We start from the raw sequence: 25,809 nt of genomic DNA, 5'->3' as shown, positions 1-25,809 counted from the left end.
TAAAACACAACCATTTATTAAAAAAGTACAAAAGTTTTGTACAACATGAAGTAAACACAAGAAAAAAAATCTAGTTAAAGTACAAAGGCAGTGATTCAGTATTATTCAAGATTATATAGCTTTAACATCAATGTAACTTTAACATCAGTTAAAACGATAATAACAAATAACAGATTTCATATGAATAATAAAGAGACAGAAAATGCCAGATATATATCCAAAGGGAATATTTCATGTTTGACCATCAGACACTAAAGGGCAGAGCAGCTGCACTGAGCCAGCGGGAAATTACAGAAGGACTTGCCAAAATAAGGCTGCGCTTGGCGGTGTACACGGTACTGATCAACTTGAACTCACATATTCAAAATCATCAGAGAAAATTTTAATCTTTACTAACTGACCACAGATTTGAAGTTTATTCATCTACATTCTCGACTAAAAGACTACATTTTATGACACAGAAAGAGTAATATTTCGAATATTGTGCAGACTTTAAGCTCCACTGCCGTTGATGTGAAATGCATTTTGGGAAACTTGGCTGTGGTTAGTCCGCACAAGTCACATTCTGAAGCATCCTCAAACAAATGAGCAGATCAAGAACACATCCTGAGATGTTATGTGAACTTGGCTTGATGTGAACTTGGAATTGGAACAGTACTTGGGCCGCAACTGATGAAGTACAGACATTGTGAATTCTTAGGTGTTCATTAAGGTAATGATTTCTCATGAAACGCGAATGGTTTCTCTCCGGTGTGATTTCTCAAATGTATCTTAAGGGCAGTTGTAGTTGTAAAACCCTTTCCACACTGATGGCACACATGTGGTTTCTCTCCGGTGTGAATTCTCAAATGTATTTTAAGGACACCTGCAGTTATAAAACTCTTCCCACACTGATGGCACACATGTGGTTTCTCTCCAGTGTGAATCATCATGTGTTGCTTAAGTTGACTTGTATCTGGGAAACGCTTGTCACAGTGATGGCACGTGTAAGGTTTCTCTCCGGTGTGGATTCTCAAATGTTTGTTAAGCTTACCTGCAGTTGTATAACTCTTACCACATTGTTGACAAGTGTATGGTTTCTCTCCAGTGTGAATCATCATGTGCATCTTAAGTTTACTTTTTTCTGTGAAACTCTTGCCACACTGATGGCACGTGTAAGGTTTCTCTCCGGTGTGAATTCTCAAATGTATCTTAAGGGCAGTTGCAGTTGTTAAACTCTTCCCACACTGATGGCACACATGTGGTTGCTCTCCAGTGTGAGACCTCATGTGTATCTCAAGTTGATTTTTATATACAAAACTTTTTTCACAATGATGGCACGCATGTGGCTTTTCCCCATTGTGAGTTCTTACGTGATGGTAAAAGCTTGCTTGAAATGTGAAGCTCATTCCACACTGTTGACACACATATGGTTTCTCTCCAGTGTGAATCCTTACATGTATTTTAAGGTGAGCTTTTGTTCTGAAACTCTTTCCACAGTGATGACAAGTGAACGGTTTTACTTCAGTGTGAACGGTCATGTGTGATCTAAGAGTGCATTTGCTTGCAAAACTCTTTTCACATTGAGAGCATATGTAAGGTTTCTCTCCAGTGTGACTTCTCATGTGAGTCTCAAGTCCACCTTTATTTCTGAAACTCTTTTCACACTGAAGACATGCATGAGGTTTCTTTTCACTGTGAGATATCATGTGTTCCTTAAGTAGATTTTTAAATGAGAAACGCTTGTCACAACGCTGGCATGCGTGTGGCTTTTCCCCCCTGTGAGCTGTCATGTGCCGGTTAAGGGTATATTTACGGGTAAAACTCTTTCCACACTGTTGACAAGTGTAAGGTTTCTCTCCAGTGTGAATCCTCAAATGTTTGTTAAGGTCACTGACAGTTGTAAAACTCTTTTCACAGTGATGGCATGCATGTGTTTTTTCTCCGGTGTGAATCCTTACATGTAAGTTAAGGCTAACTTTTGTTCTGAAACTCTTTCCACACAGTTGACATATGAAAGGTTTCTCCTCACTGTGAGTCCTTATGTGTTTTTTAAGGTAAACTTTTGTTCCGAAACTCTTTCCACACTGTTGACATGTGAAAGGTTTCTTCTCACTGTGAGTCCTCTTGTGATCTGCAGGGCGTTCATCTTCACTAAAACTATTTTCACACTTTATGTCTTCTGTCTTCAGAGTTTCTTTCTGTGAAACATTATGGTTTATTTTTACAATCTGATGTTTCTCATCCACTTCAGCTTGACTCTCCTCTTTCACTTCCATCATATCTAAAATGAAGACAGTAAATAGTTCAGATTGATAAATCAGAATGACAAAACACATTTGAGATTGCCATGTTCCTCACTCTTTCAGACACCTCTATTTATTACTTTGGATGGAAAGAGGGAGTGATTTTGATTATTATTATAAGGCAGTGTTTCCCCTAGGTTTACACAGGCATGAAAATGGGTCAGGGGTGAAAAAGGTGAGAAGGGCACTCGAGGGGCGATGTGGCCTCTGATGGGGCCGCGAGGTGGGAGGACCCCCCCAGAATAAATATTATGGCCTCATTAGGGAACATGCTGTAACTTAACTTATTTATTCTTCAGGCATGTGATTGGCCAAGGACAAAAAAGAAGGAAGGAACCCAACACCCCTCCATGTGCGCAGAAACAAAATGCACACCATAACATACGCAAAAAATATATTATGACCATTATTTCAATTATTTAATTCTTTCAAATTTAAAATGTAAACATTTAACTAGTGACAGAAACCATGTTTAATTAAATGGGTTGATAAATGTGGAAAGCTGTAACAAGTAGGATTCCCTTACTATTTTAAATCTGCAATAATTTTATTTTGCCATAATCAGACCATCAGTCACAAGGCCATACAATTTTAAGTTGGCCTTGCAATAGGGTGGACCTGAAGGCCTACATCAAATTTAAAATGACTTAATTTTACAATATAGTACTGGCTCAATGAATTACATTATGGTTTTTGAGTCATGGGTTGAATAATTTTCAGATAAGCAAAAAAGTGATGTGGGAAAATAAAATAAGAACAAATCAAGACATTACAAGCATATAAAATAGAAAAGAACAAAGTTACAAATAAAGTAAGATCTAACAGTATTGATTAGGTAGAAAAAACAGAATCAAATTAACATAACACTGTTTTTATTCTATAAATTAAATATAATTAATCTTTTTAAAGCTATAAAAGTGATTTTCCTTTTGTCTTTTGTATTTTTATTAACATAATGACTCAAACATATGCATTTCTTATGAGACGAACTGTCCCTTTAACAACGGAGAAGCGATCACTGACACATGATCAACTGCTCACTTATAATAAACGACTGTTTTTATGAGAATACCAGAGGTGGGTAGAGTACCCAAAATCTGTACTCAAGTAAAAGTACAAGTACTTATGCAAAAATGTACTCAAGTAAAAGTAAAAGTATCAATCTAATTATTTACTTGAGTAAGAGTAAAAAAGTATTAGATGAAAAAACTACTCAAGTAGTTAGTTACTCGTTACTTCCGATCTGATAAAAAAGTAAGCGCAAAAGCACTGAATTTCAGATTACTTGGAGGGTTTTCACAAACCTCTCCTTAAAAGTCTCATTGTTCTGCTTATATACAAGTAAAGCAGCCTATCTCAGTCCTGCAATGGGTACATTAACATCACGTAATGTGTCATTTGAGAAAAAATCTCAAACACACACACACACACACACACACACACACACACACACACACACACACAGATGTTTTTCTGACGGTTAACTCTGTATTTATTTTCATGTTCACAACACAAACTTGTCAGCATCTGCCTTTAAACATGCAAACAGTAAACAAATAAGAACCTGTGTGTCTGCTTGTTATCATGTTTTTATATGAATAGGTTATTTTCATTGCCATTAAAGTGCAATTACTGAACATAAACAGGAGCTTAATAAAAATGATCATTTTAGAATTTCATATGGAACTTATCTGTTTGTGCAAATCAACTATACATGCATTATAATATATAATACATGTTTCTTTAAAATCAAACTTTATTCTTTTATTTTTATTCATTCATTCTGTAGGAAGGATTTAAATAAAGTACAATTCCGTTTTTATTTGAATGTATTTTCTACACATTAGTGAGGTGTCCGGATTTGTGTACTGCAAGACGTCATTACATTATGCTGTTCAGTTTGTTTAGTTGTGGGGAAATGATATGGACATGTGCAGATGTGAACGTGCTGTTTGTTTGTATGGTTTAACTTACACTAGCACAAGAGTGCATTGCAAAAAACTCGGACAGTTAGTGAAATGACCATTAATAGTGTTCAAATAGATATACTGTGACACTTACTTCAGGTTGGATCTTGAATTCGTGTACGCTGAGATGTCAGCTCGTTTAGTGAACAAAGCATGCGTCGCATTATGAAACTATTCTTTTTGACCTCTTGGAGTGAAAACATAGACCGAACTTGAAGCCACGCATGATCTGCCTCCGATATCTCGCACAAAGCACACGCGCCCTCATCTGCTTTCTATCATCTACCCGCGGTCGCGCGCGCTAATGACCGCGCGGTCGCGCGCTAAAGGGTGACGCAGCCTGTTTCGCGAAACTTTCGAACACGCCCTATAAACATTTTAAAAAATATTTATTCATTAATTATTACCATTTGACAGTAGCGCTGTAACGCCGCCGAATGTAGCGAAGTAAAAGTACCGCTTTTTCACTAGAAATGTACTTGAGTAAGAGTAAAAGTACCCATTCTTAAATTTACTCTAAAAGTACTAGTTACCCAAAAAATGTACTCAAGTAAATGTAACGAAGTAAATGTAATTCGTTACTACCCACCTCTGGAGAATACTTACAGAGACTGTGCTATTACAATATAGTTTATGCGTATATCTCCCGTCAAGCCCAAAAAATATGCGTTTGCTTTGCATGATTTTTGAAAACAGTTCACTTTAGCATCTTTGTCGCTCAAATACTCTAAAATCGCTTAAATGTTACTGTAAACTTTCTTATTAGCAGTATTAATAATAGTATGTTCTTATTACAGCATTTCATGCAATATTTTGCAGTTTCACCATATTTACATTTAAGTACTTACAGACGTAGACCAATGACTTACAAGCGAGGAGTACGTCCATAATTCGTTCCAAATTATTCCAACAAAAATCTTTCAGGTCACTTTGCAGTGTCAGTCTGTGTAAATGTGTTGTTTTAATTGGTTGATGCCTTACAATTCCACAATGATAGTTTTACAGCGTTTTGTGTTGACTTTACGTCCCGCAGGCAGTCGCTCTACGCATCTTCAACAAGCTTGTATGACGAAGAACACAGAAATGCGGATGACATCACAGTAGCGCGAGAGCCGTTCGAAAGCAGACTTCCTTATGGCTTCTCGATTCACTCTCGTGATACTTTGATGTCACCTGCCTGCCTGTCGGGTTTTGCATCGCAGCATGAACTCAAACAAATCTAATGTGTAGGATACATGTTGGATGACAGCGAAGGGCGCGTCTACAAACAACGCGCGCATACCCCCCCCAAAAAAAATTTTTCTCATCGAATCTACATGATTCACGTGGGTCACCTTTTTTGGCTTCAAAATGGTGAATTTCGCCGAAAGGTGAGGGATTTTCATGCCTGAATTTACATCTTTGGGGGGGGGGTATGTATATACAGGGGTTAAATTGTGATTTGTTATGTGGGAGCTCTGTGGGAGGGGTACTTCGAGGGGTAACATGTTTAATCCTGATGACAGCAAAGCCACTGGTGTGTTTCAATTACATTCTGGACTTCTGATAGGATTTGATAAGTTTCAGCTTTAAATCTGTGTCAGAGGTTGACCCAAAATATTTTAAAAAGAGCGTCTTAAATGATGCAAGTCTATGAGTTTGACACCCTATATCCATTTGTTGCACATGTCATTATGCACAATTGATCAAACTTTGAAGGAAGTTAAAAGAATCAAGCTCCTTGAATAATTCTAGGTATAAGATGCTACCCCAAAAGACTTAATTATCAACAAAAGGTACAACACACAGTACTGTATCAACAACATGTCTTAGAAATCAGCCATAGAGATTCCCTATGCTGGTCAGCAGCTAGTAAAACAATCACTATAGGTTTGATTTGTGTAATCAAAATAGATTATTTTATTAAACTATACAAGGAGTTATATCCAGTGTTATCCAGTTAACATACTGTAATTAGATGAATGACATACATACTTTAGTCTTCTATTAAGTTCTCTCAACGTGGGCACCCTTCTTACCTCTCTCTGTCTCTCTCTCTCTCGCGCGCTCTCTCTCTCCTCTACAATGTCAAAAGATCCTGCGTGCTCGTTCTTGAAGCTGCTCTGAGTTTTTTTGTTGCATATATTCAACTTGCGCGAAGACGTGTTTAAAGGGAAAAGCGCGTGTTTTCGCAGCAATTGCGCCGCCCGATTCGCGTCATTCGCAGATTCAGAAATACGACAGCATACGTTACTGTTACAGAGTTACTACAAAACACGTGCGCGGCGCGGGCATGTATAGCATGAGAGGGAGATAATGCGCGCGTGTGTGTGGGAAAGTCATGATAAACTCGATCAGTCGTCTTCTCTGTCAGTAACATCTGTGACTGTTGATGTTTACGCAGAAAAATAAAGTATACGGAGGCGGACTTTCAAAACACTGTCATCAGTTATGGGAGAGAGAGGCGCGCGCTGCACAGAGAGAGAGAGCATGCGCAGTAAATTAAGCCGAACAATAAAATATAAATGTGCGCACTCAATTGGATAATTGTAAGTAAACGCGCAAACACTGACAGAATCATGCCATCGTGGAAATAAGATAAATAACATATTACTTGAGGGCTGCTTAGTTTGTTTCATAAAATAACAAATTGTTCTCTGGCACTTCAAAGAAAATCAAATTTACTTGACCTTCAAGGGGGGCGGGTCGAGCCGTAAGGAGGGCGGGGCGCCCCCCTTATATAATGGTAGGGGAAACACTGTAAGGGTTTGTTCTAGAGCCCAACCGATATGCATTTTTTGGGGCCGATGCCGATACAGATATTAGGGAGTAAAAAAAGACCGATAACGATATATCGGCCGATATTCTTTATGTGTATATTATAGTTCAGTATGTACTACAGTATATTATACTACAGTACTGTACATAGAATACACTATATACTTTAACATAATATACTATGAATAAATACAATGCAATGCAATGATCACTCACAAATGTGGTGATCACTCACAAATGTGGTGATCCAACACTTATATTGATGTGACAAAGATATGTACTATAGGCAAGAAGTTAACAATAAACTTTATTATCCAAAATTAGTTGGATATCAGTGCACTAAGCAGTAAACTTGACTTATTATAAATAACTTTAAAACACAAAGAGAACAAAAGAAATAAAACTTGCATCATTTGCAGTTTTGACGAGAATAACGTTATAAAGAGAAACTTATGAAATCATTGATTAATTTTGGGTTTACAGTAAGTTGTGTACTTCACAAATTAGTTAGCCACTCACAGTTACGAAGGCAATGCTTGACGGAGCACATACTAATGTACGCTATGTTTAATGTTGTGCACAACGTTTTTATAACACAAACCCAGGGTTCCGTGCAAACTTTAGACTTTTATAAAAATAAAGCGTCTTCGCTCCGCCTCTTTTATTTAGCAAGGGTGTAGAGTTGCGCGAGCTTATTGAATCAATTGCTAACTAACAACACAAGCAGCAGTAATCTCATATAGTGTTATATAGGTGCACAGCTGCGCGTAGTTTAAACGTGTCATTTCTCCGTCTCGCGTCATTTCTCCCGCTTGCGTTTTAACTCGCAAGTCGACAAAGAGACGGATTAAAAACACCAAATGTAAGCGGGAATGCGTCTCTCTTGTCCATTTATAATCCAATCGACCAAAGCGCGTCTTAATACCAGGTGTAAAAATGTTGTGAAGAAGACACTGCGTGACTGCTTCCATGCCACCTGAACTGAGAGACTGACAAGTGAAGGGGGTGGGGGATTGGATGGTGTCACTACAGTGAGTGATCTGGGTCACCATTAGCAACCAGTATGGCGCACTCTGCTGGACAAACAAGTACTTACATCTTTCAAATGCATTTAATGTGTTCTGTAACAAACGTTCATATCGGCGCATATCTGCGGCTTAAACGCCGATACAGATATATCTGCGACATGCTCATATCGGCCGATAAAATCGGCAAAACGATAAATCGGTCGGGCTCTAGTTTGTTCGGTTCAGTAGTGTTGTGTATCAAAAACAGTAGTATAATCGTAAATAAAAAACTGTTATCAGGCACATAAGCATCCAAATATTTGGTATCAGTTTTGATATTTTATTGGCATTTGGTCTTTCTTTACGTAAATTAACCTTGGTTTACTACAGTTAAAAACAACACATGTTTACTGTAGTGAAACCATGTTTTGTTAATAGTACTCAAAACACCAAAAAAAAACATGGTTACTACATGAGCCCCCAAAATAAAAATCTTAAATTACCCTGTCTATAGTCTACTTTAATGTTTAACTAGGAAGTTTGCTTTAAATTGCTTTTATTCTGTACACTATGGGACAGAGTCATTATCAAATCTGAGTCGTTAAACCAAAATGACATCAACTTTGTGTGAACTCATGTAAATGATGCATGCATCTAATGCATTTACTGAACGTATGCACATGAATGACAATAGCCTATTTCATGTGCCTTGTTAATGGGTGCTTTGCATTTAAAACAAACAGTGCTTGTTTAGACATCTTTTGGGGCACACAATGTGCATCTCTTCCTTTTCTCTCTTCTGTCTGAGACATAAGAAGACCCTGATTATTAGTGATGCACCGAAATGAAAATTCTTGGCCGAAACCGAAAACCGAAAAAAGGAAACCAAGGCCGAAAAACCGAAACCGAAACACCGAAATAAATTATTATGCCAATTATTAGTACAATTGCATTTATGGCTATCACTGTGTGCTAACTTTACTAGGGGTATGTGACGGATAAAAAAACTCACAGTTCGGATCACATTACAGTTTTTGAGGCACAGATCAGATTATTTTTCGGATCAGCAAAAAGCAGGTGGGAAAAATCTAATAAACAATAAAGAAATTGCAAACATTTATAAAAGAGAACAAAGTTGTACATTAATAAGGTCTGAAATTAGCATTAGGTACAGAAATCAAATTAAATGAATCATAACACAATAAATTAAATATATTATTATTTTTTTAGAGCTATTTGTCTCTTGGTCATGGGTTGTTTGGTCAACATTAATGACACAGACTTCAGTAGGTTAATCTCACTGTAATCTATACAGACATAAACAAATGTTTTTATTAGAAAAAGAATACTGTGGAGAGAATTTTGTTTATATGTGCCCTGTCAATAACAGAGAGAATTTATGTTTGCTTGTTTTTTTTTAAACGCGTCTCTATTCAAATTATTACTCTAGTGCAGCACTGATTTGGAGACATTTACAGTACATTAAAACATTAGGATAGGTGAAGAAAAGAAACCGATCCACCATTGCAAACACAGTTTAGAACAAACAAGAAGACAACAAAGAACAGGAATCAAACAATATGGTAACAAACATGCTCCACAGCTTTCTGTTTATGGATGAAATAAAATTAAAGAAGAAAAACGATAGTATGTGTGCAAATGCTGTCTATTTCCTTTGTATAATTGTTTGTAGTGGAGTGTCCTGACTAAATATTTTCACGCGCATGCGCTGTTGTACGTGGACTGTACACGCACTGTCCGTGCGGTCTCAAATTTTGGGCTGCCGGCCGCGGACCCTCCTGATGACGAAAATGATTGCGCGCATACGCGGACGTCCCTAGTATACTTTCGGCTTTAAGGGCACTTAAACGCATGCATATACAGAGACTGATGTTGAATCCCAAACAGCGCAACAGTCGCTCCACATAAAAACGTTACGTTGTGTTTCGTTGCTTTATTCGCCAAATGTACGTTAATGGGTTACAGTAAGAGACACATAGCGCGACTCTCTCTAAAGTTTACACATCAAGACATTCTTAATCTTTGCAGACGCGTGTAAACAGCTGGACCCTGAGTGAAACCTGCTTGAGCACGAAGGGGAGTGGTGGGAGACGACTGATCACCGTGAGGCTGAGTGAAACCCAAGCGCTAGCGCACAGATGAAAGGGGGGCGGTTGACATTCATTTTCGGTTTACATTTTCGGCTGGATTTTTTATTTCGGCCCGAAACCAATAATGCCATTTTCGGCCGAAATTTTCGGCGACCGAAATTTCGGTGCACCCCTACTGATTATAAACTATTTTCTGTAGGCCGGTCAATCATGATCAGAAACACCTCAAGTGGAACAAGGTGGAAAACATATTTATATTCCTAAGACCTGGGTGTCCACACATGTAGACATCAATTTTTTTATGTTTGCACCATAATACTTCTAATTCTGTGTAACTGGAACCTGTTGTACACAAACGTGGAAAATTACACTGCTTCATGTTCAAAGAAAATATTTGGTTATTATATTTACTGGGTCTTCCTAACCCCGAAATTTGGAAAAAGACAAACCAAAACTCAGGTCTTAGGATGTTAAAAAAACGTAAAATTTGTATAAGCGAGATTGTTATAGTATTTATGAACAAATTAAACAAATTTCAGTTTGATGAAATAATATTAACTGCTATTTTTGGTTTGACGTGAACACAACATGAGGTTTAACTGTAGTAGAGCATTACATGAAGATCACAGTCATTCAATCCACTGAAGGTTGCTTTGGATAAAACTCTTTACTTGATGTTTCAATCTAATTCTACTGAATCTATTACAGATGCAGAAAGTTATCATCTCATGGATTTTAGTTTATCTTCTCCTCGTGTTTCTCAATGTTTTTATGATTATAGCTCAACCATCAATAATAAGGATTTAAAAACAGACACCAACCTATTTGTTTCTCAGTATCTTCATCCTTTATTCTGCATGGTTGTGGATCTGTCATCTTCTCAAGCTCCTCTTTCACCAGCATCAACATTATGTCATGAAGATTTCAGTTGTCACACATGGAGTGATTTCTCTGTGTGTTTGACTCCAGCATTTATTGGTGGATTGTTGTAGGAGGAGCTTCACTGAAGGTCTCAATCACTTTCACTCTATAGGTGTGAACTAGAAATGAAAGAGGAGACATTAACACATTTCACATCTGTTTTACTTGTTTAGTTTATTAATGACAGATAATGAGTTATGAGTCTAATGTTGACCCTTATGGTATGCTAAGATTGACTTTTATGTTATAGGGGTGTAATGATTTACTTTTTTTCTCACGCATCAATTACAGATCCAGGGTTCCCACAACTTAGTAAACTTCAAATTCAAAGACCTTTCAAGGACTTCCAGGTCCAATACCCTCAAACTCAAGGACTAAATGTGGGGACACATTTCAAGTCAGAGCAAGGTTACATTAAAAGTAACACAATGATACATTGTTACAGTTCCCTTTCGAGGGAACTCGTGCTGCGTCACTGCGGTGACACTTTGGGGACGCCTTCAGGGGTAAGTGCGTCTGAATGTGTATATCAAATTCAAACAATGGTGAAGCTTAACGACAAAGACAGGCTGACATGGAAGCCAGGAAGTATATCGCTATCTGAAATATTGCCAAAGACAGCGTTACAGGGATGCAGGAAGTATGGCAAGGAAGACACAGCGTCTCGTTCCCTTCTCAGGGAACAACAGTTACATACGTAACCCGATGTGTCAAACAAAACTATGCAAAAAAGCATTTTGGTATGAATCAACATACAGAAGATATAAGCATTTAAAGCGAACAGTTTACCACGTGTGTTTAAAAAGTGTAGAATTTTTATGATATTATCCTACACTACACAGGGAATGATATGGATTTTTTCTTGCATAAAATAGATTCAAGCACTTTTAATGACCTGTATCTATGTATGTATATCTTGAAAAACTTTCCAGGGCCTTGAATTTTTCCCCCAGATTAAAAAACTTTCAAGGATTTCAAGAACCCATGGGAAGTCTGCAGATCTGAATCTATGTTTGGTGTAGACCTGGATGATGAGACATTTTTTCAATTTTTTTAATTCGAATAAATGTTTTGATTGGGGGATTAAGGTTTTGAATAAAATTTAGTTACACATGTCAAAGTGAAATAATGCAGACATCATCTGAGTATTGCAGAGGGGTTTTCCTGCATTGAAAATGATTTAGGACCTAGCCAGTTTACAAAAACAAATTGATATTATTATGTATATATGTATTTTTAATCTGCAGACGCTATGGGAGAAGCTCTCCTTCCCATGTTTAAGCTCTATGTTCCTCAGCATTATTTTTCAAAAGCAACAGACAAAAAAAAAGATGACTGAAAACATGAGCTAAACCTCACATAATACTTGTACCTAAATTATAGCTCCATGTGAAACATGTCTGCACTGGCGGCACAAAGAGAAAACAATAGAGAAAATATATTTAAATTAGTGACAAAATTACTTTCAAATAGGTTTGCTAATGGGAGAAAGTTCCTGGTTAATTTCTGGAAATTTTCCATGGTAACATAATCTGGGGATATATTTAATATTCTAAATTTGAAATTTAACAGGAATTTATGGGAATTTTTTTTAATTTGGGGAAAATATATAAACAAAATCATATCCAAACATAAAAAAACATATTGTTTGGTCATAAGTAGACATGCATGCAAGTGCTAAAATGACGCGTTGACTGATTTAATTTTAAGCAGAACGTTAATGCTTTCATAAAGAAACACAAAAGCATAATAAGCGTCATTATAATAGTGCTCCCTTACATTTAGGTATCTGATATTCTGTCTAACTAGCTATTGTATAAACACATTTTGGTATTTGCTATTTAAACTATAATACCGTAGATCAAATATATTTATCCAATTTTATCATCAAAACTTACTTGACTTGATGTTGTCCTTGGGGTCAAATGCAAGTGTGGCTTCTGTGGTAGTCAAGGCCTAGAAAATGGAGAGAAATCAACCCCACCCCAAATGATGAGTTTCCAGGACAGGGTTTAGATTAATCCAGCAGGACTAGGCCTCAGTTATTTTAGGCCATTTAAGTTGTTTTTACAAAAACATACCTTACAAAAACAACAACTTGTATGCATCTTAAGACAAAAATGGCAATGATTTATTTAAACTCTTCTGCAAACTGTTTTCAGTTGAGACAACTCAAATATGCATTTCAGTCTGGGACTACACTTAAACCATGTCTTGAAAAACAACCATAAGTGTTCATTTGTAGCAGAGATGTGCGTGTGTGTTGATTGTGTAAATAAAAAGATGAATCTAACTCAAATATGTTTAATCATGGCTTAAAAAAGCCTTACTTTGAAGGCTACCACTGCTCTCCCCTAACGTTAGAAGATAAATAAGAACTAAAATAAGTAAATACAGATGCAGTTCTCGGTAAATTTTAAAGTTGTCTGAATATCGCACAACTTCTGTTTTGAATCATCGATCTCCACAGTAAATTGGTTCATAATACATGGATAAAAACCTTTAATAATATTGGAATTATACGTGCTGGACATTACCTCAAAGTACACAACTGTATGAGTCAGGAGATGTTTATGACGCTGTCCGGACGACTTCTCACTGCTAACGGTTAGCGTATTAAGAAATCCTGTCTTCTGTTGACAAACCAATAAAATAATCGAAGACGGATTAATTATTTCAATGTACACCAAGGCATTTACACGTGGCTGAAGACATCAGGCTCGAAACACACTGGCTGCGTCCAAAAGCTCCAAATTGCCGCCTTCTCAGGAAGGCACGAGTGCTCCCGCTGCACAGCCAAATGGGAGGAGCTCCGCCTCGCTCACTGGATCTAGTGGGCGGGGCTTGAAGCGCGAGTTCCACCGTATGAAATTCGCTATAGTTATCATGTCCTGTTTTTCTCTAATCTCTTCATGACTATGATTGATTAGTTTCAACAGGTTGTAGCCTATCTGTTTACATTAGTTAATGCATGAACTAACATAAATAACTGTATTGACATTAACTAACATTAACAAAAATAAATACTTGCTGAAAATTATATCGTTCATTGTTTTTCGTGTTAACAAATGCATTTACTAATACAACCTCATTGTATCCCTGCTGAAAAAAAAACATTACAGAAGATTCTAATGGTTTTATTGGGAATTATTTGGAATATGGCCCAAAACACACTACAGTGTATTGCTTTTTGTTGGTCTCTAATGGTATGTATTGGTTCTATGTATTGGTTCTAATGGAATATGGCCCAAAACACACTACAGTGTATTGGTTTTAATGGTAAAGCTAATGGTTTCTATTGGTATTTTAATGGAAACCATTAGAATTTCTGTAATGGTTTTATTGTTTTTTCAGCAGGGATTACTAAACCATCCGAATAATTTTTGAAATAAGTATAAAAATAAATAAGACTATACCTAATCTGCCCTTGTTGTACATAAATATGAAAGCATATGCTGTAAAAATTATATTGCACATTTAAGTGGAATATTGACTGTAATTTTGGATAGATTCAAACAAGCCATATGTGACTTCCCACAGTAGAGATTAAAAGGCATTCGCTTCAACTAAATTTTTGGAGAAGATAAATGTCATTTAATAGTCACATACTCCACTGTCCTATACAAGTGTTTTACTCCACAATCCGACAAGTGGATTTATTGGTTTCTATTAACCCAAATTTAGCAAAATGTGCATCTAACATAAAAGATGTCTAAAGGTGGTAGATCCTTTTCCTACTTAGCCCCTAAGCTCTGGAATTATTTGACATCTGATGTCCGAGAATCAGACACAGTCGATCACTTTAAGTCTAAACTTAAGACTTTTTTTTAACAAAGCATTCACATAATTTGTCTAGAAAACAATGTTGGGGGTAACGCATTACAAGTAACTTGCATTACGTAATAATATTACTTTTCTGAAGTAACAAGTAAAGTAACGCATTACTTTTTAAATGTACACATTAATATTTGAGTTACTTTTTCAAAAAAGTAACTCAAGTTACTTTTTTAGTTTTATTAATTTGATTAAAAAATATATACTGAATTAAACTAAATGTATGCACTCTCTGCGCCTGTGTGGAAACACTTTGAGTCAGAAACTGAGATGGCAGGCCAGAATTTAACATTTTTGTGATGAAATATGCAATTTCTGAATGCAGAACTTTTCAGTCATAAAAACACCTGCAAGGCCTGAAAGAGATCAAGCTTTAGACAAGAAGAAGTAACGCAAAAGTAACTAAAAGTAACACAAGCATTACTTTCCATGAAAAGTAACTAGGTAATGCAATTAGTTACTTTTTTTGGGAGTAACTTAATACTGTAATGCATTACTTTTAAAAGTAACTTTCCCCAACACTGCTAGAAAATATACTTATCTTGCAATATTTAGCTTGTACGGAATGAAACATTCACATAACTCGCCTGGGTACTATACTAATGTCGCAATAGCTAGCCTGTCTGGAACCGAGCAGATATTAAACCACAACACTACGTGACACTTGCATTACATGTGAAAGGCCCCTATGCTAATAGGAGTTTGTTTCTCTCTCCAGTCTCGTACTCGATCCCAAAGCAAACGAGACTAACAGACTCAGTTTCGGCTGCCGTGAAGGTTAACATTCCACTGATCTACTGGCCGTCCTTTAAACGTGATCCCTGCCAAATGACCACCGGCTGAACCCGTCTAATCTTCTTATCCATTTACATACACGTTTTTTCTCTCCTAGGACTTTTCCCATTGGGTTTTTCTCCTAGGCAGTTAACGTAGCACCCAGTTCTATACGTTAGGTTACTACGCTCGCTTGTTCAGTTTAATCTTAGCCGCTGTATTTTGCTAATTATGTTGTCTTATGTTGTCTACTTATGTGGTTCTATTAATGTAAAGCTGCTTTATAAATAAAATTGAATTAAAACTCAGCCTCATTATGTTTCTATCTGTGCTAGTAATGCATGCAGTGTAGTAGGAATATATCTTATGTTTAATGTGAAGTAATTAGCAATAATGAGATCATGCTTTTTGTAGGGATGTGCCCGAAGAAAATATGTGGGAGAGCATTGCTAGAATATAAATATATTTTATTGCAACATGAAGTGATTTAATGCTGGGTACACACCAAAAGATATTTTACATCATAAGATTTTCAAAATGTGACCACAAACATGATGATAAAAAAAAATCCTAGATTTAACAGTTTTGCTCCTATAGTGTGTGGTGTGCAATGATGTGTCAAAGACAGCACACCACACATGGACAGATTTTCAACCAGACGGCACACGCTTGACTGTGAACACAGGAAATCTTGCAAAATCTCGTAACGTTTCTCGGGTCCAAAAGAGACCTCACAGTAAACAAACATGGCAAACAACGGGCATAAAGAAATGATATCCATTTCACTTTGGACTGTGCATGCTGCGCCAGTTGTTATGGTTTTATCTTTTATCTGCTCGCTTTCTGGCTGATTTTCGTTTCACGTGACAATCCACAGCGTATGTGTGCATTTGTCCTCGGGGTTCCCCCCACACATAAGGATTTCTGATCTGATTCACGATCTGGGTGGCTCCGACATTCTTCCGTTCAGGTTCGGACACTCTTACACACCTCACACCAAGGGAAAATCTGTTAAAATAATCTGTAAAACCATCAAGACAATTGGGACATAGCTAGGATTGTCGGAAGGGGGGAAATCGGCTCAAAATCAGCCCTATTATCTCTTGGTGTTGTTACGTGCTCGTAATGTTTTTTTTTCTCATGTTATTGTTTGCTGTGAGGTTTTCTGTTCTTTCTTTCTATTGTTTCTGTCTCCGCTGTTTCTGTCTCCAGGTACCATGATTGGTAACATTGTGTGCCCGATAAGCGGACACTCCCAGTTATTAGCAGTCGCTGATAAAAGAGTTCGTGGAGAACGGATACACCAGGGGAGGAGCTTAGCTAGCTGCTGGCTTGGCCAGTTTGTTGATTGTGTGTGTGCTCTGCTACCGTTTCGGCTGCTGTTTAGTGGTGGTTAGTTTCGATGCTTTAGTTAACTGAGAGACCATGTAACATGGAGTGAACTTTACCAGCCCGGAGTTAAAAGAAGGGAAGTATGTCACGTGACCTACACCTTGCAACACATGCAGTCTTGAGTGTTGTTTAACCCACGACAGAAGGAGTGAGTGCCCCTCTGTATGTTTTGTTTTTCAGTTAGTGTAGCTTTAGTTATGGCGTGTGAACGCTGAAGATGTTGAGTTCTTGTTTTTGTTTTTAGTTAGTTTAGCTGGGGGGGGGAAGTTAGGTAAGTACTTGTTTTGTTATTTTCATTCCTTAGGCACCGCTCATTTCTTTGACTCTGTGGCTCTTACAATTTCTATTATTTTTCATGTATATAACACTGTAAATAAACAAGCCACTTTATGAGTATTTTAATGTCCATGTCTTATTCTCCACATTATTTCCCAGAAGCCTAACTTAAGGTGTGTTTTAAAATTACTATGTACGCCCGTTTCATACCTCCTAACCACCAGGGGGCGTAACAGTGTCTACCCAGCTTAAACTGTAATTCATCAACTTTGGAATTGGAACATTATTTGGGCCGTGACTGATGACGTTTCACAAGTCCACAAGAACACAAGTACAGACATTTTGGGCTTTTGTGCGCACGTAGACTTTAGGTAAGGATCCTACGCACAGTTTTATTAATAAGATCTCAGCTGATTTCTAAACTTTGTTGCCATATCCACACTGTTGACACATGAATGGTTTCTATTGAGTGTGAAATTTTGTGTGTATTGTAAGGGTAGCTTTTGCTTTGAAACTCTTTCCACAGTGATAACAAGTGAACAGTTTCTTTCTGGTGTGAATTCTCATGTGTCTGTTAAGGTCACGTTTCATTTTAAAACTCTTTCCACAGTGTTGGCATGCAAAAGTTTTTTTCTCCAGTGTGAATTGTCATGTGTTTCTTAAGATTACCTTCACTTGTAAATCTCTTTTCACACTGAAGACATATGTAAGGTTTCTCTCCAGTGTGATTTCTCATTTGAGTCTCAAGTCCACGTTTATCTCTGAAACTCTTTCCACAAAGATGATAAGTGTAAGGTTTCTCTCCAGTGTGAGACATCAAATGTGTCTTAAGTTTACATGCAGTTGTAAAACTCTTTTCACAGTGATGGCACGGATGTGGTTTCTCTCCAGTGTGAATCCTCATGTGTTGTTTAAGATTATGTTTGGTTCCGAAACTCTTTCCACAATGTTGACAAGTGTAAGGTTCCTCTCCAGTGTGAATTATCAAATGTTTCTTAAGGTTACATGTAGTTATAAAACTCTTTCCACACTGATGGCACACGTGTGGTTTCTCTCCAGTGTGAATTTTCATGTGTTTTATAAGGCTACTCTTACTTCCAAAACATTTCTCACACTCTAGGCATGTGAACGGTTTCTCTCCAGTGTGAATGCTTGCATGTATTTTAAGGTTTCTTTCAACAGAGAAACTCTTTCCACAAAGATGACAAGTGTAAGGTTTCTCTCCAGTGTGAGACATCAAATGTGTCTTAAGTTTACCTGCAGTTGTAAAACTCTTTTCACAGTGATGGCACGGATGTGGTTTCTCTCCAGTGTGAATCCTCATGTGTTGTTTAAGGTTATGTTTGGTTCGGAAACTCTTTCCACAATGTTGACAAGTGTAAGGTTTCTCTCCAGTGTGAATTATCAAATGTTTCTTAAGGTTACATGTAGTTATAAAACTCTTTCCACACTGATGGCACACGTGTGGTTTCTCTCCAGTGTGAATTTTCATGTGTACTTTAAGGTTAGTTTTTATTCCGAAACGCTTTCCACATAAATGACACGTGTACGGTTTCTCTCCGGTGTGAGACCTCATGTGTATCTTAAGTTTACTTGTATCTGGGAAACTCTTGTCACAATGATGGCACAGATGTGGTTTCTCTCCAGTGTGAATCCTCATGTGTGTTTTAAGGTTAACTTTTCTTCTGAAACTCTTTCCACACTGTTGACATGTTAAAGGTTTCTCTCCAGTGTGAACTATCATGTGTGATTTAAGGTGAGCTTTTGTTCTGAAACTCTTTCCACACTGTTGACATGTGAAAGGTTTCTCCTCACTGCGAGTCCTCTTGTGATCTGCAGGGCGTTCATCTTCACTGAAACTATTTTCACACTTTATGTCTTCTGTCTTCAGAGTTTCTTTCTGTGAAACATTATGGTTTATTTTTACAATCTGATGTTTCTCATCCACTTCAGCTTGACTCTCCTCTTTCACTTTCATCATATCTAAAATAAAGACAGAAAATAGTTCATATTGATAAACCAGAATGACAAAACACCTTTGAGATGTCATGTATCCATGTTATTTTTAATGTGAAGTACATTATGTCATTTCTATTGTCATTTTCTGCTCTTGTAGTTTAACTCTTGTGCTTTGTTCAAAACCCTTTAGCACTTGTGGTGTTTCCAATATCACAAAATATTGGGTTCTATCTTTTTGTCAACTTGTTTTCTTTCAGTTAGGACAGGTTTTGCATTTCTTTTTTGAAGTTATTAATCATAGGCCTAATTAATCTGAGCTTATGCACCTCAATATCTTGTTAAAATTATCTGTGAATAGTGTTGCAAAATTCCAGGAGTTTTCAAGGCTGGAGTCTTTCCATGAGAATTAACAGGAATATATAAGAGTTAATGGGAATAAACTGGGAATTTGAAAAAAAACATAAGAACTTAAAATAATAAATAAATAAACACCAACACAAAATCCCTCACAGTATTAACAGGTTTCCAGTAAAACAAATAATGTGTGCTGCTAACGATGATATCAATTAAAAACTGCAAAACCACTGAAAGTGCAGGATTGGGTGTACAGTCAATCAATTGAGACTGCATCCAGCTGCAGAGATTTAACATGCTCAAAAATGGTTACCAGATTTTTGAAAATTTAATCATGGAACCACGAAGGCAGTGTTTAATTTTTTTCAATTAAACAAAAAAAAGTCATCCTTGATCCACCGAGAATAAGAAGGGACTCGATGACCCTTCCAGTTCATCAGAATGCAGCATCTCGCTAGCAGTGTAAGAAAAGCTACCAGCTCTGCAAAATGAGATGACAATGAGTAATTAGAAGTTAAAACTCCAAACAGGCCAATAAGCGGAGAGGGATGGATAGTGATGGAAGTAATAGCCGAAAGTGAGTCAAAAACTGACTCCCAGAAACGGGATAAGGCAGGGCAAGTCCAGAACATATGGGTTAGATTAGCCGGTTCTAGATGACACTTGTCGCAGCTTGGATCAATGTCAGGGAACATATGGGCTAATTTACTTTTAGACCAATGTACCTTGCGGACCACTTTACATTCTAAAACCTTGTGACGAGCACAAACAGAAGACGTGTGAATACGTTTCAAAATCGAAGGCCATGTTTCAGTCTCTGTCTCAATATTAAGATCCCTAGCCCAGGTAAACCCCAGATTATCAGAATCCAAAAGGCAACATGTGAAAAGGGTATTATAAATCGTAGAGATGCTCCCTCTTCGATAAGGATTGATATTTGATATGATAGACAGTAGTGGAGGATGGGGTCGCGGGAAATCCTGGAAAATGCTTACGGACAAAGTCACGGACTTGCAAGTACCTGAAAAAGTGGAACCTAGGCAAGTTAAAAACTTGAGTCAATTGTTTAAATGAAGCAAATGTTCAATCAATGTGAAGATGTTTAATAGACATGATCCCGTGGTCCACCCAGCCTTATCAATGAGAGAGGGAGAAAAGAGGGGGTTAGAATCTATAGGGCATAGAAGAGGTGTTGACTGTAAAGTAAAGTGGCGCCTGAGTTGACGCCAGATCTTAAGACAATTTTTAACTATAACATTACAGGAAAAGGTTAAAGGTGATATTGAGAGACGAAGACACAAAAGATACATAAACGAAGAGCTGCCACAAGCAGCCTCCTCAATCCTTAACCAGTACCAGATTAACATATTACGAACATTTGCAGCCCAGTAATAGAACAAGAAGTTAGGTAGTGCTAAACCCCCTAGCTCCTTAGGTTTTTGTAAAATGCCTTTCTGTATTCTAGGAGTTATTCCATTCCAAATAAATTGAGAAATAGTGCTATCTAAAGAGTGAAAGAAACGCTTTGGAATAAAAACAGGTATGCATTGAAATTTAGGTAGTACATTCATTTTAATACAAATTATCCTACCCGCAAGAGAAAGAGGCAATAGAGACCAGCGATGGAGATCTTCGGTCAATCGATCCAAAAGAGGAGAAAAGTTACAGTTAAACAGGTCAGAGTAGTTCTTGGTTACACAGATGCCCAAATAGTTGAATTGATTTAATGAAGTCTTAAATGGCAATTTTGAAAGAGGGTAAGCTATGGCTGCAGACTTTATAGGCAAGAGTTCACTCTTATGAAGATTCAGTTTGTACCCCGAAACCTGCCCAAATTCCTTCAGGAGATCTAAAATGTGGGGAATAGATCTGTCTGGATCATATATGAACAGTAAAAGGTCGTCAGCATATAAAGACAGTTTGTGCACAGCCCCCCCACCTCTTATAATGCCCATCATATGACTAGATCTAAGGGCCAACTCCTGATGCATCCTCAATAAAATGAGCGGATCAAGAACACATCTGGGGATGTTAAGTAAACTTGGCTTCATGCGAACTTGGAATTGGAACAGTACTTGGGACTGATGATGTTTCACAAGAACACAAGTACAGACATTTTGGGCTTTTGTGCACATGTAGACTTTTAATAAGGATCCTACAAACAGTTTTATTAATAAGATATCAGCTGATTTCTAAACTTTGTTGCCATATCCACACTGTTGACACATGAATGATTTCTACTGAGTGTGAAATCTTGCGTGTATTTTAAGGGTAGCTTTTGCTTTGAAACTCTTTCCACAGTGATGAAGTAAATGGTTTCTCTCCGGTGTGAATTCTCATGTGTCTAATAAGCTCACATTTCATTGTAAAACTCTTTCCACACTTTTGACCTGCGAACGTTTTTCAGGTTTGTAATGTTTCTCTCATGTGAGTCTCAAGTCCACGTTTAGCTATGAAACTCTTTTCACACTAAAGACATGTGTGAGGTTTCTTTTCGCTGTGAGTTATCATGTGTCTCTTAAGATGACTCTCCACACTAAAACACTTTCCACACTGAAAACACAGGTAAGGTTTCTCTCCAGTGTGAATCTTTGCATGTATTTTAAGGTAACTTTCAATAGAGAAACTCTTTCCACACTGTTGACAAGTGTAAGATTTCTCTCCAATGTGAGACCTCATGTGTATCTTAAGTTTATATGCAGTTATAAAACTCTTTCCACACTGATGGCAGACGTGTGGTTTCTCTCCAGTGTGAATCCTCATGTGTGCGTTAAGGTCAGCTTTTGTTCCGAAACTCTTTCCACACTGTTGACAAGTGTAAGGTTTCTCTCCAGTGTGAATTCTCAAATGTTTCTTAAGGTTACATGCAGTTGTAAAACTCTTTTCACAGTGATGGCAGCGATGTCGTTTCTCTCTGGTGTGATTCCTCGAGTGTGCGTTAAGGTGAGGTTTGGTTCCGAAACTCTTTCCACACTGCTGACATGTGTAGGGTTTCTCTTCAGTGTGGGAACTCATGTGTATCTTAAGGTTACATGCAGATGTAAAACTCTTTTCACAGTGATGGCAGACGTGTGGTTTCTCTCCAGTGTGAACTCTCATGTGTGCTTTAAGGTTACGTTTTATTCCGAAACTCTTTCCACACAGATGACATGTGAAAGGTTTCTCTCCAGTGTGAGTCCTCATGTGTATCTTAAGTTCACCTGCAGTTATAAAACTCTTTCCACACTGATGGCACCCGTGGGGCTTTTCCTCACTGTGAGTTTTCATGTGCGCTTTAAGGTTTGATTGAAAGGTGAAACTCTTTTCACATAGCTGACATGTGTAGGGTTTCTCTCCAGTGTGAATCATCATGTGTGTTTTAAGGTAATCTTTTGTTCTGAAACTCTTTCCACACTGTTGACATGTGAAAGGTTTCTCTCCAGTGTGAGTCCTCATGTGTATCTTAAGTTCACCTGCAGTTATAAAACTCTTTCCACACTGATGGCACCCGTGGGGCTTTTCCTCACTGTGAGTTTTCATGTGCGCTTTAAGGTTTGATTGAAAGGTGAAACTCTTTTCACATAGCTGACATATGTAGGATTTCTCTCCAGTGTGAATCATCATGTGTGTTTTAAGGTAATCTTTTGTTCTGAAACTCTTTCCACACTGTTGACATGTGAAAGGTTTCTCCTCACTGTGAGTCCTCATGTGATCTGCAGGGCGTTCATTTTCTCTGAAACTATTTTCACACTTTATGTCTTCTGTCTTCAGAGTTTCTTTCTGTGAAATGTTATGGTTTATTTTTACAATCTGATGTTTCTCATCCACTTCAGATTGACTCTCCTCTTTCACTTCCATCATATCTAAAATAAAGACAGTAAATAGTTCAAATAGATAAACCAGAATGACAAAACACATTTGAGATGTCATGTATTCATGTTATTTTTAATGTGAAGTACATTATGTCATTTCTATTGTCAATTTCTGCTCTTGTAGTATAACTCTTGTGCTGTGTTTAAAACCCTTCATGTAATTGAATCATGCATCTAATGCATTTACTGAACGTATGCACATGAATGACAATAGCCTATTTCATGTGCCTTGTTAATGGGTGCTTTGCATTTAAAACAGACAGTGCTTGTTTGGACATCTTTTGGGGGACACAATGTGCATCTCTTCCTTTTATCTCCTCTGTCTGAGACATTTGAACAGTGGCGGCTGGTCACTAGGGGGCGCCGCCCCCTTAAAGCTGGCCAGAGAGGAAAGCTACTTTAACATGTTACCAAAAAGTTAAATATATAGTGCAAATTAATACAAAATAAATTCATTTAGTTGTACTATTTCACTGTTAGTCATGTTATAATTTATTTAAAACAATTAAAAATCAAAACTGAGTTCGTTGTGTGTGTGTCATGTTTGTGTGTCTGGGGCGCACCCCTAATGAGTGTCTATGTAGGTCAGGAAAAAGGGTAAAAACATGTGACCTGAGGCTGAGTTCTAAGTGGCTGGTTTCAGATCCGCCCTGGGGCGCAGGACTGTGCGCCCCAAACACTCCCACTTATGTTGAAAGCGAATCAATATTGCTTTTAATGTTTTTTACCTCCTGTGATTGGATGGTTCGAAGAGTCTCATAACCGCGTTGGAGATTGCTGAGTTAACTGATAGCTACAGTACAGATCAGTGAAAGCAAGTGAAATATCTTGAGATGAAGGACAATATACTTTTATCCTTACAAAATCACCCTATACAAGGTATTTAATTGATGAATAAATAAAGGATTAAGAAGCTTGGACCAGATCGACCAACGGAGTCAAATGATGGCAGTCTGTGTTGTCCACCGCTTCTCATGGCAAAAAGAGTTGGCTAGCTGGATATCATGTAAGTCTTCTTGAGTTTTATTTTTTCCCTGTTTGCTGTTTTAAAGTCTGAATGCGTGATAGATGTGCACGACATGAACTTTTGTGGCACATTTGAGCTTGTGTTGCGTGGACATAATGAGAGCGAGTGCTGCTCATATAATCCGGTATATTACGTGGCTTGGTCAACTTTGTTGTTATTTTGTTGTTGTAGAGTTTAAAAACCCACGAGAAAACCACTGTTTTTAAGGAAACTTCACGAACCGTGCATATTGAGCTGATGGACTGTATGTAACTGTTACTTAGTCTGTTGTGAGGGGAAAATGTGCTTGTGCTATTGCTATAAAAGCAAAAATAAACGTACGACCCTGTGACTAGGCAACTTTAGTGTCTCTTTTTGTGTGTATTCGGTCGCGTTAAACGAAAAGTCTTTGATGGAGAAAATTTAAGCAGGATAAAGAAAAATATGAGCGCCATTTTGGCAGATGCCCATACAACTCAATTTGAGAATGTAATTCCTAAGTATGTCCAGTTGGTGGCAGTGTGTTGCTCAAATGACGCCCTGGTTTCTAGATATTCTCGCGATATTTTGATGTCATACACTGATTGGTCTGCGCATGGCTGCTGAAGTTAAACACTACAGGAGCGCTGCAACAAGACGCCTGTCTAAGGTAAAGATACAAAATCTAATGACAAGAGTCTGCATTAATCTGCCTTCATGCGTTTATTACATAAGATGGTTTCAGATGAGTTTAGTTCAATTCAGATTTTTACATGTTTATTGATATTTTAATCGCAGTAGTATTTTATTATTTGATTTGTTCATATTTGCCTGCTCAGCATAAAGCTCCGTGTTTTATTGACTCCGCTGTCACTGTGAGAAAAAAAACATTCATTCATCTGCTTCAGTGATGCAAGTGATGCACGGTCTTCGTTTATCTGTTCTCTAAACAAATGAATAAACACATTTGACTTGTATTGCTCGTCTTGTAAGTTTATGATTAGAAATGGACATGTGAACGAAAAAGAAAATAATTAAAACATGAAATGACGGATAATAAATGCCTGTGAAGGACTCTACAACGCTGTTTTTCAAAAAAAAATGACGGAGATTGTCTATCGCAACCCCTCTCTCTCTCTCTCTCTGTGTGTGTGTGTGTGTGTGTGTGTGTGTGTGCGTGCGCGTGCGTGCGTGTGCGTGTGCGTGTCCTACTGAAAAATACAGCTAAGACCAGCATAAGCTGGTGAGCTGGTTTTAGCTGGTCTTCCAGCTTGGTTTTAGCTGGTATTGCTGGCGTAGCGAGCTGGTCTAGCTGTGTTTTGGTCACTTTTTAAGA

General features: G+C 37.6%; 1 protein-coding gene, 1 long non-coding RNA gene and 1 pseudogene across 2 annotated transcripts; all 3 read right to left on the bottom strand.

Annotated features, from left to right (window-relative positions):
• On the bottom strand, positions 1-21,824 carry LOC129426334 (uncharacterized). Its single transcript, XM_073856721.1, has 2 exons — positions 17,919-21,824; positions 1-2,263 (listed from the first exon to the last, which is right to left on the bottom strand). The coding sequence occupies exons 1-2, from the start codon at positions 19,372-19,374 to the stop codon at positions 708-710; spliced, it is 3,012 nt and encodes a 1,003-aa protein (XP_073712822.1). The 5' UTR covers positions 19,375-21,824; the 3' UTR covers positions 1-707.
• LOC141350799 (uncharacterized) lies at positions 10,954-14,064 on the bottom strand. The gene is made up of 3 exons (XR_012358917.1): positions 13,586-14,064; positions 12,947-13,004; positions 10,954-11,167 (listed from the first exon to the last, which is right to left on the bottom strand). It is a non-coding gene; the product is annotated as an uncharacterized lncRNA (long non-coding RNA).
• A 36-nt stretch (positions 21,825-21,860) lies between the features above and the next one.
• LOC141350879 (uncharacterized) overlaps positions 21,861-25,809 on the bottom strand; it is a 29,702-nt pseudogene continuing 25,753 nt past the window's right edge.

Source organism: Misgurnus anguillicaudatus, chromosome 19, assembly GCF_027580225.2.
Source record: "Misgurnus anguillicaudatus chromosome 19, ASM2758022v2, whole genome shotgun sequence".
NCBI lineage: Eukaryota > Metazoa > Chordata > Actinopteri > Cypriniformes > Cobitidae > Misgurnus > Misgurnus anguillicaudatus.
This window is presented reverse-complemented; position numbering and strand designations above follow the sequence as displayed.

Coding starts and splice junctions, on each gene's coding strand:
- LOC129426334 (XM_073856721.1), bottom strand. CDS start 19,374: ATGACATCTCAAAGGTGTTTTGTCATTCTGGTTTATCAATATGAACTA. Junction 2,264..17,918: donor AACACTGTGGAAAGAGTTTT/AAAATGAAACGT, acceptor TCTTCATTTTAG/ATATGATGGAAGTGAAAGAG.